The sequence below is a fragment of the Chenopodium album genome, chromosome 12 (assembly GCF_948465745.1).
Source record: "Chenopodium album chromosome 12, dcCheAlbu1.1, whole genome shotgun sequence".
Classification (NCBI taxonomy): domain Eukaryota; kingdom Viridiplantae; phylum Streptophyta; class Magnoliopsida; order Caryophyllales; family Amaranthaceae; genus Chenopodium; species Chenopodium album.
Window position 1 is genome coordinate 8,722,233 of NC_137845.1, and position 17,573 is coordinate 8,739,805.

Consider the following 17,573-nt stretch of genomic DNA (forward strand, 5'->3'; position numbering starts at 1 on the left):
TTCTGTAGCTTTAGTAACTGAGTAGTAATCTGCAAAATGGAAGTAGTTGAAGAATTAATAATAGGATGTGAAAGTGTGAGGATGGATGAGCTGAGAGGAAAGTAAAATGGAGGCAAGGAGGAAAAAGAAAAATATGACTTTTCTAGTTTTGTAAACAAATACTTCTTCCGTTTCTTTTTTTTTTTAGTCACATTTGTTAATGCACAAATTAAATCATTAATATCTTTAATTATTGATAAACAGAAATTATTAAAGGTTGATATTATAAAAATATACGTTGTGACGAATCTAACAAGATCCCACTTGACTATTTTTTTCCTTACATATAAATAACAAAACATGGTCAAAGGGAGGTGTGAATAGTGCTAAAGTCAAAATGTCTCAATTAATAAAAACGGAGGTAGTAAAAGTTTCATTGTTAAAGATGTAATTTTTCTTCCTTCACAAACTAAACGATAAAATGTGAAAAATAAAAAAAAAAAAACAAAAACAATTTTCCATAAAAACATTTCATGTCAAACTAAACGAAACCCTAAAATTTAAAATATAAATTTAACGGTTGAGTACAAAGGAAAAATAATATAATACACTAATACTAAGTATCTTAAAGGATAATATTCAAAGTTTGGTTCGTGGAGGCGGATGCACGATCCGCATGGTGCATCCGCTCTAAAGTACAAAAATGCGGAATGAACATGCAGGTATATACTAATGTACATGGGCATATAAAAGAACATAGTGTTCATTTATAATGTACATGGACATATACATAAAAGAACATAGTGTTCATTTATAATGTACATGGACATATACATAAAAGAACATAGTGTTCATTTATAATGTACATCAGATTTTTTTGCAACAATTATGTATATTATTTTTGTATAATAATATAATTATTTTTTTTTGTATAATGAAATAGATAAATAATACTATAATTATTTTTTTACCATACATTAATTACAAATCATTTCAATTTTTTTTTACCAAAAGTTCACTTTCTCTCTCCAAACAAAACTTTAAATCCATTTAAATTCCTCAAACCTCAAGCAAAATTTCAAGAAATTTGAAATTTTGAGTCCAAAATTGTTCAAGATGACAAATAAAAACGAAAGGTAAGACCAAATTCGACATTCATACTTGTTTATTTGACATTCATACTTGTTTATTTTGAGTTTGAGTGTTTGTTTTTTATAAATTTGATTGAAAATTGTAATATTTGATTTTATTGGGAATTAATTGTGATTTTGATGTTATTTTGTTGTTGCAATGAGAAATAAAATGAAGTTCTTGAAGAAGATCGACCAATTAATACATTTTGGAAGAAGAAAGCAAGCAAATAGACAATTTTAGAAAAAGTTGTAGATTCAAATAATACAATGTACATTAAAATACAGTAAAATGTTCTTTTTTCATATACTTACATGATGCAAATAATACAATGTACATTAAACATGTAACCAACATTATAACATATATGTTCATTAAAATATAATACAATGTACATTATAATACAGTAAAATGTACTTTTGTATATACGTACATGATCATTTATACCAAATGTACATTTACTATATGAATAATGTTTTTTAATATTATCATGTTCTTTACTAATATTTCAAATGTTCTTTAGATTTACAAAAAGAACATATAAAATTAGATGTTCTTTATAAAATAGCTATATGTTCTTTACAAAACAACTATATGTTCTAACTGAACAACTAAATGTTCATTCCGCCTTTTTTTAAAGAAAATCGGATGCACCAAGCATGGTGCATCCGCCTCCACAGAAAAAATTTCAGAGAATATTCCTTTTGTTACAACTTACAACCTCCCTTAATTGAAAAAGAAAAAAATCTTCCTCGATCATTACGTAAAGAATAAGAGCAAGCTAAGGTCCCCACTCCCCAATTTGCTAGTAGTATTATAAATAAAGGTGCAAAGGTGAAATCAATTCATTTAGTAAGCGAGACAAATTTAAACACACATTATTTTTTGAATTGCAGAGTAGTTGATTTCGCACTTTTTTTGAAAGAGAGAGAGAGCGAGAGGAAAAAAAAAAAAAACTGATAATTCATCATTTTAGTCATGGAAGACAACCCGGAGGATAGGCGGAAGTTTTTCATAGCCGCTATGAACGGCGACATAGGCTTCTTCGAGGAAGCAAGAAACAAAGAGATGGAAAATTGTGACGAAGGGTATTTTTTGAGGCAAACCTCATATGATAATTACAATATTCTTCATATTGCAATTCAATATGGGCAAAATGAATTAATTAGAAAAGTACTTTTAGAGAGGTTATTGCCAAGCGACGCAATAACTAATAAGCTGATTTATCAGCAGGATTACTATAAAAACACCCCTCTTCATGCTGCTGAAGAAGAGGGAAACATCGAGTTTCTGAAGCTGCTCCTTAAATACGAGGAGGGGGAGCAGGAGGTCACGGTGCTGAGGCCAGCACCGGTGAGTTCAAGATTGCAAAATAATGACGGCAACACGCCCTTGCATGTTGCACTTATCAAGGGCCGCAATCTTGACGTTGCTGAAATGTTGGTGAAGCACTTTCCTGACCTTGTTCGTGTAACCAACAAAGAGGGAAACACCCCTTTACATGTTGCCGCCGCATTGGGTGACGCCGACATTTTCAAGATGCTCCTTGATGAGATCGAACACTCACAGGAGACGATCAAGTTACAGAATTGCCAAGGCAACACGGCGTTACATGTTGCAAGTATCCATGGCAATGTTGCCATTGCTAGATTGTTGCTTGAAAAGAATCCTAAGCTTGCTCGTGTTACCAACCATTCCAATGAGACGCCTCTTCATCTTGCAATTATCAAACACCAAATTATTGGTAACTACTCCATCTCTCTATTTATCACTAATATAACTTGTCATACATATGTTGGTATTTATCGGACGTCCAAAGAGCTAATTATATTTATCACACTTTTCTTACTTATTATTATTATTATTATTATTATTATTATTATTATTATTATTATTATTATTATTATTATTATAAATGACCTAGTCTTAGTCACAAACTAAAATCTCACTTACCTTTCTTTAAATCCAACAAGTTTTATGTTCGGACGATGTCCAGATTGTTGATAAAAGTTTTGGATAAATTTTTTGATTTGAATGTTAAATACAGTCATATGATCCATTTTGATAATGCAAAATATTTAGGCATAAGCTAGATATCATATCACTTATATTTATAATAGTACATGTACTCCCTTCGTTTTTTTTATTTGCATCACTTGCAAAGGCGCGGAGTTTAAGGAGAATGAATTTGGTATAATATAATAATATGAGTAGATGAATAATTTTATTGTAGTAAAAGTAATGTCGAGACCATGAAAGTGAAAGTATGTGAGAGAGAGTTGTGGGGACCATGAGTGAGAAAAATAATAAATTAATTTGAGTGAGGTTTAAAGCAAAAGAGAGTATCAGAAAATAAATAAACTTTAGTACAAATTAAAGTTACTATAAATGGAAATGATACAAATAAGAAAACAATAAAAGGAAAGTGATACAAATAATAAAAAAAAAGTAAGGAGAACTATTTTATTCAAAAAAAAAAAAACAACAGTGTACTTTTTATAGTTTTGTTTGTAAATAGATATCTATGTTTTTTTTGTTGGTGTTCCATCTAGTTCATCCTTTGGGCTAATCCGGATTTGGGGCTCAGATCTGAATGATTAGGTTCCAATCCCGGCCCCTCCAAATTGTTGTTGCGGGGAATATATCTATGTTATTATTAACCTGAATTTTTTTTTATTGAGCTTAAATTATAATTATTGAACTTAGCTTGAAGTATTTTTACCAAACTAAAGTTATTTTTCTTGATTCTATATTATTTTTAAAATAAAATATATATTATAAATGGATCTTATTTTAAAGAATTTTTTAAAACAAATTTTATGATGAAAAAGAATCGAGTAAGATATTTATTAAAAAAAAGGGAAATTCTCTTTGGTGAACTCCAACTTTTTAATTTTCTAAGTGGTAAATGTTTTTAATTTTATTATCAATGATAAACCTAAATTATTGATTACCATTGATAAGTGTTATTTCCTTAACTATAGTTAGGTTTTTTTTAATTATATTAAAATTAAAAAAAAAAAAAAACCAACCCAGCCCCCTCCCCCAACCCACCCCCTCCTAGCGGCCGGAAATCGGCGACTCTCCCCATATGCCCTGAAAATGGCCGGCCAACCACTCTTAACCCCAAAAACCACCCCTAACTGGCCCACTCCAAACCCCAAAACCACCCACTCTTCCACTGCAAAACCCAAACCCGTTTCCCCGACACTACCCTCTCCCTGTCATAATCGGCCCCCCTCCCCTGACCCCCACCCCGATTCAACCCCTGTCCCCTTCGCCTCCCCGAAAACCACCCCCTTCCTCGACGAGTCCCCTTCCCTTTTCGCACAGCCCGGAAACCTTAAACCCCATCTAAACCACCTTAAAACCCAAACCCGATTTATGGGTTTGGTTTTAAAACCCTAAACAGGTTTAGGTTATTTTTGTGTTTTTGGGTTGTGTTTAGGGTTTCTGGGCCGACGAATAGAGGATAAGGGTCGTCGGGGAAGGGGGCCGGTTTTTGAGGTGGTTAGTGCGGTCGGCGGTGGGTTGTTAAGTGGGGAAATGGGAGGTGTCAAGATGGGGGAAGAGAGAAGGTGGAGCGGGGGAGGCTGTTGCTGGCTGGGGTTGGTGGAGGTCGACATTTCCAGGGGTAGGGGAGGATGGCGCACTGGTGAAGGAGGGTTGGGAGGCCGGTGTGTCGGCGTGGGTGGGGGCGGGGGAGGGAGAAGTGGGGGAATAGGTGATGTTTTAAAAAAAAAATTCTAAGATAAATGTAAAAAAAACTAAAAAAAAAAAAAAAACTAACTAACTATAGTTAAATGTTTAGTTAAATTAATCATTAATGTTATAATTGATTTAAAATAAAAAAGTTAAGTTTACCATTGATAATAAAATTTAATAACGTTTACCACTTAAAAAATTAAAAAGTTGGAGTTCACCAAAGAGAATTTCCCAAAAAAATAGGATTCATTTTGTTTATATGAATAGTATATCTATCGATAATAAAACTCTATACAACATTTTTATTTTTAAAAATATCTATCCAAAAAATTTTCTTACTTAACATCATATGTGTCACAATAATTCTTATTTAACGCCTACGTGACGTGACACGTAGCAAAAAACTGGATTGTTAAGTGTCGATGTCTCGTGGCTTGGCTGCGAGACCAACCTTATTTATTAGTGATATGATATGATGTGATATGATTAGTATAATGTTTGTGCATTTACAAATTATACTACATATGTAATATTAACTTTGTAAAATAAAAAAAGTTAATTCAATTAACAATAAATATTAAATTGCTACTCATACACAATAATGATCAATACACAAATTAAGAAATGTTATTTGAATAGTATTTTATGTCATTCATAATTTTTTCTTCAAATTATGCCCTCATAGTTTTATTTTGTTTTATTTATTTAAAAATAAATAAATCATAAATCATATAAGAGAAGTAGATTTATTCATTTCTTATCACCTATTTATGGAGGAAATAAACATCTAAAGCCATACCATCCACTTAGAACATAATTCAGTTTGTGTAACACTTTTTTAAATGCAAAATTATTAGATTTATAAATAACACTTTGCTAACACTTTATTAGAATGTACACTACTAGAAAACAGTCGAATTGCGACGGAAAAAATCCGTCGAAAAACCCGTTTCCGACGGAATTTCCATCGGAACCGGTTGTCGGAAAACAGTTTGTAGGAAAAATGACCTTTTCTGACGGAATTTTCGCCGGAACCACTTTTCCGACGGGAAGAGATTTTTCGGCCCGGAAAAGTCCGTCGGAAATTTTCGAAGGATTACATTCTGTCGGAAACGCCAATGAAGAAAATAAATAAATAAAAACCACGTACCACCGCTGCCTGCCCTCACCGCCACCACGCCTAACCCACCTTAACCCCAAGACGCACCACCTTAACTCACCAATTTCACCGCCTTAACCCACTTAACCCAAACCTACCACCCTAACCCGAACCCACCCACCTAAACCCACCCACCACAACAATTCACCCCACCTACCACCGAAATTCCCCACCATAACCCACAACCCACAACCACACACTGACTTACAATGACCCACCACCACAACCCATAACCCACAACCAACACAGATCTACTAACCTAACCCAAAACCTAACCCGGATTTTCAATAATATGTCCATAAATTTTCAAAAAAAACACCAAAATTCGAAGTTCAAGAGCCACAACCATAAATTTTCAAAAAAATATTCGAAAAAAGGAAAATAAAATAAAAATTAAGGAAAAAAAAAAGATACATACCTGAATTTGACCACACAAAACCTGAAAATTAGGTTTACAAGGCTAAATTCAACCATGAGAACTCTAGATCTAGAGTTTTCATGGTCGAATTTGACCTTAAAACCTTCTTTAGCACCGTTGATGTTGATGTTATGTCTGTGTTGGTGGTGTTATTCACGTCGTTGTTGTGGCGGCGGGTGGTTAGTGTTGGCCGTGGTTGTGGATGGCCATGGTAGTCAGAAAGAGGGGGGAGAGAAGGTAGAAAAGGAAAAGGACGGAGAAGACGAAGAGGAGGAGAAAGAAGAGGAGATAGAAGGAGAAGGATGGAGAAAAAGAAGAGGAGGGGAGAGAAGGAGAAGGACGAAGAACGAGAAGAAGAGAAGGAGGAGAGAGAAGGAGAAGTGGAAAAAGAAAAAGAGAAAGAAGGGGGAAACAGAAGAGAAGAGGCGGAAAAAATATTTAGGGTTTTTTGAAAAGTTATTTTTTATTTTTTTAAATTATATTCCGACAGAATATTCCGTCGAAAAATTCCGACAGATTTTAATTCCGTCGGAAATGGTATTTTCCGACGGATTTTCCGACAAAAAAGTACATATATTTCAACGGATTTTCCGACAGAAAAGTACATATATTCCAACGGATTTTAATTCCGTCGGAAATTTCCGACGGATTTTTAAATTTCGTCGGAAATTTCGACTTTTTCGACGGAATAATGTATTCGATGGAACCATTCCGTCACTATTTCCCTTTTTCTAGTAGTGGTAACACTTTTAACATAAGTAATATTACAAAGTAACGCTTTTAAAATAGGTACCCCCTCCGTGTTTTTGATACGTGTTAATCTTTAATTGCCACATAATTTAAGACAATTTAATTGACGTAAATAAAATAACAGTGGGGTAATTGGAGTAAAAAATAATTAAGAAAGATATATAGTGGGGTTACTAGTTTATTAAAAAGCAATGAATGTGAGAGGTAGTGGATTTGGGTGTCTGGGCGAAGTCCATGAAAAAAGAAAAATATAATATTAAAATATGTCTTTTAGCAAAAAAAAAAAGAAAAAAAAGTGTAACAATTGTTAAAACATGGGCGCATTTGGTAAGTGTAGCACTTATTAGAACGTGGAGGGAGTAACATTTTAACACTAAGAGATGTTACATTAATTTTAGGAAACCGATAATTATTCATATTCAGTAATACCCATTTTACCCGTCACACTTACAAATTTACCTATCCAATATAATAACCTTTTATACAATTTTGTAGAAAATTAGATAAAGTTACATCAACACAAACTTTTATATGAGACTCGGGTATTTTAAAGTAGGTGGTTAACATCAAAAAATTAGGTTAACAGTGTATAACGCTGCTATGACGGTCAAAGATAGCATTTACAATATTTTCCCTTTTATTAGTTAATTTCTTACAATTTTTTTTTTTTTTGGGTTTAGGTAGTTTCTCTCAAAACTTGGGTTTTATTAGGTAATTTATGACAAAAAAATACATATAAAATCAATATGAATTATATAACGAAAGCTAGCCAAACATATTATTTAATCTTTTGTGTTTTTCACCATATACCCCTGAGTTTTTTGTTTATTCACCATATACCCATGAACTTTTCTAAATTTATCATATACCCTCGAGTTTTCACAAAACTACACCATATACCCTTGATGACTAATGATTGTAAACTTTGTCAATCATTAGGGTTAATTATAACCCGAAACTACCTTTATTACATTCCCTACCTCCGAAATCACCCACATATCTTTTTCCCACCCCCCAAAACCACCCAAAATTTCTTTTTCTCATCCTCAAAATCGATCATACGAATATAGTCATGGAGATTTGGAATGATTTCAGGGATTGGACAAAGAAGATGAATGGTTTCGGGGATAGAGGGAGAGATCTATGGTGGTTTCGATGCATAATTAGTCAAATTCCACTCATCTTGTTGCATTAAGGGTATATGGTGAATTTTTGTAACAACTTAGAGGTAAATAATGAAATTGAAAAAATTTATGGGTATATATGATGAATAAACAAAACACTCAGGGGTTTATAGTGAAAAAACCGTTTAATTTACATTATTATATATATATATATAAAAAAATAATATCCAACCACCCAACCTCGCCACCTCCTCTCCCCTCCCCTAAATGTACGCAACACCCTTAAGCCTCGACGGCGCAGTATGCATGGCCGAAGACCAACTTCCTCACAGCCGCCCGACCTACTTTCCCCCTAACCCCGACCTTCCCCTTTCTTCCATGGCAACATTTAGCCAGGCCAAACCCTAACCTCCTTTCCTTCCCAACCACCACAAAAATCACCCTAATCCACGCAGCCACCACAAACCTACCGAAATACCACGAAACTCACCCCTTCCCTTTCCTAGACCCCAATAACCACCTCCCTCCCCTTTCCTTGATCGAAAGCGGCCCCCTCCCACTTCCCCTGCATAGAAATAACGTCCCCACCGAAGCCTGCATTAGCATGTTGTTCACGTCACAGTGAGGCTCGTGTATCAGGGAAGGGGAAGAGGAAGGGGAAGTTTAGTCGTAAAGGGTTGGTCGGCCGTGCAGGGGGGTGGATATGTCTTGTTCTCCGGGGAAGGGCGCGCTACTGTGGTGGTTGTCGAGGTTAAGAGGGAGTTGGTTTTTTTTTTTTTAAAAAAAAAAGTTTTAAATTAATCATATAAATATAAATCAAATTTACTATTTAGACCAATTAACTAACGTGGGTAGTCGGTATAAAAGGTTACAGGTTTTTTGTGTTGTTTAAAATTGACACTCCCAAAGGTTATGTTATTATAAAATAATCAAAAGGTTATATTATTAAAAAAGAATGGAAAAAATAAAAGTTGTATTATTTTTTACAATTTTTCCTATATTCAATCCAATTGCTAGTAAATCTAATACAATTAAAAGTTGTCTTCTATTACGTATATTCATAACAAACAAACGAAGTAACACACTAACTCCATTCAACTCCACATATTTTGCAAAATACTTAGCAACCTAACAAACACATGCTCCTATCCTAAACTATTGTAACTATATATTTTTATGTTAATTATACTACTGACAAATAAAATTAAGTAAAATTTACATAATTACAGGGATTTTTTGACTTTTGTCATAAAAAAATCAAGAAATTGTTTTTTGCAATCACAACTTGTTAAAATATTATTTTACCACGAGAAAAAAAAAACTCTAAAAATTGTTTTTCACCACCTGCCATCAAGAAGACTGTTAATCTAACGATGTTAAAAAAATTCTTCGATTTTTATGATTAAAACACGTTCTTTACTGGGTTAGGGCGACATTTTGGTCTTTTGCGACCAATTTGAAGATAGAATTGACAAAAAATGATTGAAAATGCCTCATTTTGGGTGTTTTACGCAAATCGAGATATTTTTTAGTAGGAAAAACAAGTCATTTACAAACATTTTTCTTTTCAATTTTGACCTCATTTTGGTCCCATGGAACCAAAATGTCCCCCAAAACCCCTAAAGAGAATATTTTTGGCACAAAAATTGAAAAATTTAAAAAAATTCGTTAAGTTTGCCAGGTTTTTTTTATGGCAGAAGGTACAAAATAATTTTTTTATGGTAAAATAAAATAAACTTTTGGTGGTAAAAGAAAATTTTTTGTTTTTTTTTTGTTTTTTTTTTTTTTTTTTTGTGGTAAAATCAAAATAATCCTTATTAATTTCTAATCCTGGTGGTATAGAAGATATATATATATATATATATATATAATAATTAATTAATTAAATTGAAAAAATCAATAAAACAGTGACATGTGTCACAATAACATGTAAAAATAGGTTACCAACAGGTAATGCTGTCTTGTTTAAAATTGACACCCTCTAAATGTTATATTATTATAAAATAATCAAAAGGTTGTATTATTAAAAAAAATCGGCCAAAAGTTGTATTATTATTTGCAATTTTTCCTTGGATATACTATCTCCGGTCCAATTTACTAGCAACAAAGGACATGTTTGCGGAAACTAAGGCAAAAGATTGTAAACATGATTATGGAAAACTAAGGGTATATACTAACTATTAATCCAACCAAAAAAAAAAAAAAAGAAATTCAACCTTAATTAAATTAAATAACCCACCACCTCTGACACCACCAAGCATCACCCAAACCACCCACCACTACCACCCAGCAACACCCAAACCACCCACCACCACCTAGCACCGCCACGAACCCAGAACCGCTCACGCACCACCATCACCCCACGCACCCAGCAACCCACGAACCAGCACCCCATGAACCCAGCACCACGACGCGGCCGATCTGCAACCACGAAACCTAGCACCATGACGCTGCCGATCTACAACCACTAACCTAGCACCGATGACCTACCAACCCACGAAATCCGGCGATCTGAAACCACGAAACCCGAGCCACGAATCAAACCCACGACATCGTCGATCTACAACCCCGTTGCTCTTAACACCACGAAGCCACCATGAAAATGGGGTTGGAGGAGGAGAGAGAAAATTAAAGGGATGAGGGTTTAATTAATTAAGCTTGGGGCTTAATCTAATGAAATTAGATTTGTAATATAATAAGGTTGTTTAAAAAAAAAGTAAGGGTATATTGGTCAATTACCACCCAAAAACATACTAAAAAAAGGAAAGAAACAAGTTTGTTACGAGTAAATTGAACCACCCAAAAAAGGAAATTGTTGCGAGTAAATTGGACCGGAGGTAGTATTATTCTTTCCCTTCTCTCTATATTCTATAATATGACTTCAACACATTTTAACTTTTTTTTTCCAGGGAAAAAAAGCGAGGAAGACAAGGAAGATCTAGAAGGATTCCATATGTTGTCGGAGATGGAGTTGAACCTTCAGAATGCCGCAGAGATGGGTGACGTAAGGTTCGTTGAGGAAGCACGAAACAAAGAAATAGAACATGGCAACTATTTTCTACGGCAAAACCTCCCAAAAGAAGAGAATCTCCTTCATATAGCAATCCAATCTAAGCAATATAAATTTATATATGAGGTTACAAAGAGGTTATTGCCAAGATCTATAATCAATAAGCTGATGAGTAAGAGAAACTTTGACGGTAACACTCCTCTTCATGTTGCGGCAATGGTGGGCAACGCCCCCATTTTCGAGCTGCTCCTCGAATTTGAAAATGGGCAGTATGAGATCAAGAATGCAAACGATTTCACGCCCTTTCATGTTGCACTTATTAGTCACAACCTTGAAGTTGCTAGGTTGTTGGTACGTCGGCATTTTGACCTGGTATATAGTATCATTGATACCTATACTAGTTTGATAGAATTGCTGGTAGAGAAAGATAGCAGTGTGGCGTGTTGGCATGACATTGAAGGTTATACACCTCTTCATAGAGCGGCTTTTCTCCCCACAAGTTTTGGTCTTCCAGTCATTAAAATCATACTTAAAGGCTGTCCGGAGTCTGCAAAGAAGCTTGATAACAATAATGCTGATACAATCTTACACTTGATGATAAATAGGATATTTTCCTACAAAAAAGGCATAGAGCTGCTACAAATTCCTGAAATTCAAGGCATTAAGACAGTCGTCAATAAGCAAGGAAAGACACCATTGAATTTAGCTTTGAAATTGAACTTTAACATGGTGCGTCTTCTAATAAAAAATCACTCACTGCAACCAATAGCAGAAGCTGATGAAGGTAGATCAACGTATGATCTTGAACAGCTACTAAGTCATTTTGAGCGCGATAAAGTAAGCCATCATCAGGCCTTTATTTTTCCTCTTCTTTTTAAGTACGTGCATGGTGCAAGTGAAGAATAATTAACTTGTTTATATTTGATGCATGCAGAGGATAAATGAGAAGAAGACAACTGAGGAATATGGAGTTGTAGACGGGGTAAAATTCCAGTTTTTACAAGAAAAATTAACCATCTATGGAATGAATTTTCTATCATCAAGAGATTCCAAGGGAAGAAATGTGCTTCATAATTTGATGCAGTTACAAAGGGGAAGTCCTATTATACCTGACGAATATCTTAATTTCGTCAAACAAGTTGTTGATAGCTACCCGACACTCGTTTACCAATTAGACTATAAGAGCAACACTCCGCTTCATATCCTACTGCAAAATTCTCATGATATCAAGATTCTTCGCTGCACTTCAACCTCAAGATCACCTCACGATCATCATTACGATTACAATACATTGCGTACTTCAACCTTTCCGTTTGAGTTACTCAAACTATGTTGCAAGTATGCTAAAATCGTTTCAAGAGGAGATCACCGCGATTTCATTTATGATCCGCCTTGGTTGGTACAGAATGTGGAGGGGAATACACCCCTTCATGAAGCACTCAAAGCTAATCATATTTTACCACTTTTTTCGGAGGACATAATGGCTGATTTTGATATCATTACTAGAATGAGTAACAAATGTAAAGAGACACCTCTCCATCTTCTAGCTGGAAACCCCATGGGTAAGTATCAATCTCTCAAACATTTTCCATCTTATTGCTTTTTATTTTCATTTTCTCATCTTCCATACTCATTGCTTAAATAATCCTACTGACTTAATTATTGCAAAACTAGTAATTAAAAAAGGATGATAAAAAACTATTATCTTCGTCTTTTATAATAAGTGACACACTTTTTTAAAATGTTCGTTTTTTTGTAGTGGCCCTCTTCTTAGATTTAGATTTATTTACCAACATTTTAAATTATTTCTCTCCCAATATCTCCACTATTTCATTCTTTATTATAAATTCCTTTACTTTTAATAAAAGCTAAGTATTAAACACAATATCCCTAATTTACATTATTACATCAACAATATTATTAAAACTCAAAAAGACAACATGTTGACGACAAGTGTCACCTAATTCATAATGAAATTTATGACATGACGCCACTTGAATAATAACATGGCGCCACATATAAATACTTGAACCATATTGAAACCCTTACACCCCTTGGCATTTTCAACTTTTATTACCATTATTGTCCAATCAAGTAGACAATTATTTCATTATTGATTAACTATAAATGAAATTTCTTTTTACTTTGTTGTATTGGTTGTTTTTATTCCACAATGAATGAATGTCATTCTATTACTTGGTTAACATTAATGAGTTATATATATAATCTATACTTAGTATTTGAAAACTCAAACAAAAAAAAACACATGTAATTATTCTATGACACTTCCCCATCTTCTTCACTTATTCAACCAAAAAAAGCCACGTGTCTAAACTTCCTTATCTTCTTAAGTTTTATCTCCTTCATTATGCTTTCTAAACTTTTCATATTATTTTAAAAATAAATACAGTATTAATATTAATTAACCCACAAAAATCCAAACCAACAAAATAGAAATGCATCTTGAGCTACTTCATCTCCCAAGCAATTCATCTTCATCTCCCCTTTTTAGTTCAACCTTTAATCAAGCTTAATTGTCCATTTTCCTTCAATTTTAGTCCCTCAATCTTCTTCACCCTTCATTAGTAGCCTCATTTTGAACACATTACTCCGAATAATAACTCTTTAATCATTTAGAATTGTATGAGAGGCAAAACTATTCATGCTCACAAACTATCACAATACTATACTCTGATCAACCATGTGTTCATAATACAAAACATTAGAAATTATTCCTATAATAAGCCCGTACGTCGGACGGGTCAAAAGCCTAGTTTTTCATTAACTTGGATTCCTACATTTTAGAAGCATTTTATGCAAATCCCAACTTGATTGTAAAACATGCAAATATACTACTGCATCTCTCTTTCTACCTATACTTTTTAAATTTTTTATTTTTATTTTATTATTTAGCTTAAAGTAATGTTTTTAAAATATCATTCTAACTTAAGTAGTTTTTTCATTTTGTATATAAACAAATCCAGGGCATCGCCTATGTCACAAACTAGTTATTATATAATTTTCTAACGAAATTCACTACTAGTATAATCTAATCGATATATGTAAGCTAAATCCTCGTTTGGTTGCATATGGGAATTTAATGCCTATAGGAAGTTACAATACATGAAAAATTTTATCGCCTAGGAAATACTAAAATTGTGTTTGGTTGACATATAGGAAATCGTATTTCCCATGAGTTAATTTCCTATGTTTTGTTTGTTTAACGTATAAAATACTCATGTATTATTATAACTTGAACTACTTTTCCGAAATTTTGAGAACAATAATGTAATTTCACCCAAAATACATGTGGGAAGTTTGAGTGACCAAGGTATTGTATGGGAAATTAATTCCCATGTTTTGTAGGAATTCCAAATTGCTTAGGAATTTCCACTTCCTAGATTTTTGTTAACCAAACAACTAATTTTAAACACATTTTTCATAAATTTGTATTTCCCCCATTATTGAAGTGCAACCAAACAAGGTCTTAGTATTTTAAAATTGTGTGCGAAATCTAGTGTGTTACTTAAAAAAAAATGACGGAGCACGTAATACGGAGTATATATATATATAAGGATTGTGGTGATGCCGTGAACAATGTAACTTTTTAACATCTTTCGTTAATATACTAGTAGGCCAGGCTAACTTGTTACCTATATATATGTGCTTATTATTTTGCATGCCCAATCGAACATGATGGATTCAGAGGAGTGGTCAAAAGAAGTGATACGCGCAATAACGGAGTCAAATGAAGAGGCGGCGACCTGGCAAGACAAGGATGGTCTTACCCCGATCATGAGAGCGGTTCAAGTTGGTCACATAAATACAGTTGAGATATTGGATAGTCTTAACCAACAAGGGTCGAGAAAGGCTGACAACAATGGCCAGACAATCTGGCACATGTTAGTTAATCAGCCATCATCCATGACACGTGAATTTGTTCAATATATTGAAACAAAACCGGATTTAACAAATCTGTTGAAAGAGGTTGACAAGAAGGGTAAAACGCCATTGCATTTGGCGCTTGAATCTCGGCGCTTTACCCATGCACATCTCTTTCTGAAGTGTTCACTACATGGTGATGAACTATTATCTGCCGAAAGATTGGAGTCTATAAGGGACCTTTTGAACATAAAAGACGGAGATGGTGTCACTCCCGGTGATATATTAGCATCTATTGCAGACCTTCCTCAACATGTAAGTACACTCTTACAGTATCGTATTATTTTAACCTATGGGCGATCATTAGTTGGGGGTATCGTAGGTGGTACACAAAACATTTCATTATTAATATACTACCTCCATCCCCCCCTAAAATAAACAAATAAATTCTCAATGAACAAATTAATTACTTCTTATTTCATGCTCCATATTTTCTTATTAAACCATGTGTCTTAATTGTTTTCAGCATTATATATTTTACGTAATCCGAACTTATTTGTTATATGCTTATTTGAAATATACTACCTCCGTTTTTTTTTTTTTTTTTTTTTTTTTTTTTTTTTTTTTATATGTTGACACCTTTTAACTTTAGCACTATTCACACATTGCCCTTTGACCGTGTTTTGTGTTTTATATGTAATGAAAAATATAGTCATGTGAGATCTTGTTAGATTCGTCACGATATATATTTTCAAAATATCTATTTTTATAATTTTTGTTTATCAGTAATTAAAAATATGAAAGATTGAAGTTGTGAATTGGCAAACATGACTAAAGAAACGTTTCAACTAAACAGAAACGGAAGAAGTATATATTAAGAATAATATGGATCAAATTCATTTGATGCAGTTGGAAAAGCTTTTGAGTAAGTATCCAGACAAATTGCAAGGTTACCGAAGTGGGTATGGTATTTCTACAAAGGAGATGAACAATTATGTGAACACAATGGGTGTAATAGCAGCACTTTTGGCGACGATATCATTCACAGCAGCATTTACTGTTCCTGGTGGAGTAATCCAAGATGATAAAAATAAAAATGTTATAGGGAGTCCACTTCTTGTAGACGTTGTAGCATTCCAGGCTTTTATGTTCTTTGACATATCGACAATGTGCTTATCAACAATGGTCTTATTTTGCCTTCTTTGGATCTTGGCTGCTGACACTAAACGCAACTCAGTGATGTTGATGGATTTCAGCATCTCATTGCTCTTAATATCGTTCTACACAACTCTTTTGACTTTCATGGCGGGAGTGTATGTTATAACCATCCATGTTAAGCCATGGATTACTATTTATACTTTGGTAATATGCACTACACTGTTATCACTCATGCACAAATGTATCGTCATTGAGTATCTCGGACCAATTGGTTCAACCTTATCTACTTCTGGTTCAAAGGTTTTCCGTTATATCACAAATCTGGTGCGTCGTAAGAATGAGAATGAACAATCAGGTGATGAGTCTCCAACACATCCTCCGTCCGAACTGTCCACCACAGCAGAAAGGTCGGGATGAGATCAATTATGCATGTCAAATACCAATAATACATGTTACCTACACTTTCTATATTGGATTGTATAAGCTTTTATTTAAAGTAAAATTTGGATGGTATAAGCTTGTATTGCACAACAATAATCTTTGTCTTTAATGATGATTAATTTGGAATAGTACTAAAAGCAATCGAATGCTTATAATTTCAGTAAGATAACCTTGAGCCTCGAAGCATATATATATGGTCGTAATTCGTATGGGACATGTACTTGGTTTCCCATAAGCAAGCCTGAACTCAAACTCTACATGTGATGTTTTTATTTTTTTCAAAAAAAAAAATCATTAACAATGTTTTCTATCCATAGAGTTCATAATAACAAATGGTACTGAAGTTTGACAAAAGTAGCACTTTAGAAACTGACATTTGACAAGTAGCAAACAAGGTACTGAAATACCAACTGAAGGTAAACTTTGTGATTGTTATAGTGTTACGACTGTTACCTATTACATACAATCAATTACAAGTGTTTTTGTTTATAAAAAAAATATTAAAGAAAAAGAAAATTGAAGGTTTTAAAATTTTGAGCTGCTAGCTGCTTAGCTTTTGTTAGTTGAGACGAACACTACAAGAGGGGGGGTGAATTTTATATGAGTTCCTAATGACTACTTCTTGCGGAATGTAAAACAGAATGTAAAGGAACTTGCAATGCACACAAAATTTTACAAGAAAACCTTTCAGGGCCCAACTGGAATTAAAAGCTCGACCCTTCTAAAGGATTTCCAAAGCCAAACCAATTCACTACAATAGGGCAAACACACAAGTTACAACCTATTATAATAAGACCTTTACTCACAAGTTCCAGA

The 17,573-nt window shown here is 33.7% G+C and overlaps 1 protein-coding gene across 1 annotated transcript; it reads left to right on the forward strand.

Moving 5' to 3' along the window:
* Window positions 1-1,978: 1,978 nt before the first annotated feature.
* LOC145571887 (uncharacterized) lies at window positions 1,979-16,878 on the forward strand. Its single transcript, XM_081630914.1, has 5 exons — window positions 1,979-2,854; window positions 11,176-12,113; window positions 12,211-12,838; window positions 14,983-15,473; window positions 16,068-16,878. Exons 1-5 carry the CDS (start codon window positions 2,089-2,091, stop codon window positions 16,731-16,733), a joined length of 3,489 nt encoding a protein of 1,162 aa, XP_081487040.1. The 5' UTR covers window positions 1,979-2,088; the 3' UTR covers window positions 16,734-16,878.
* The last annotated feature ends 695 nt before the right edge of the window (window positions 16,879-17,573 follow it).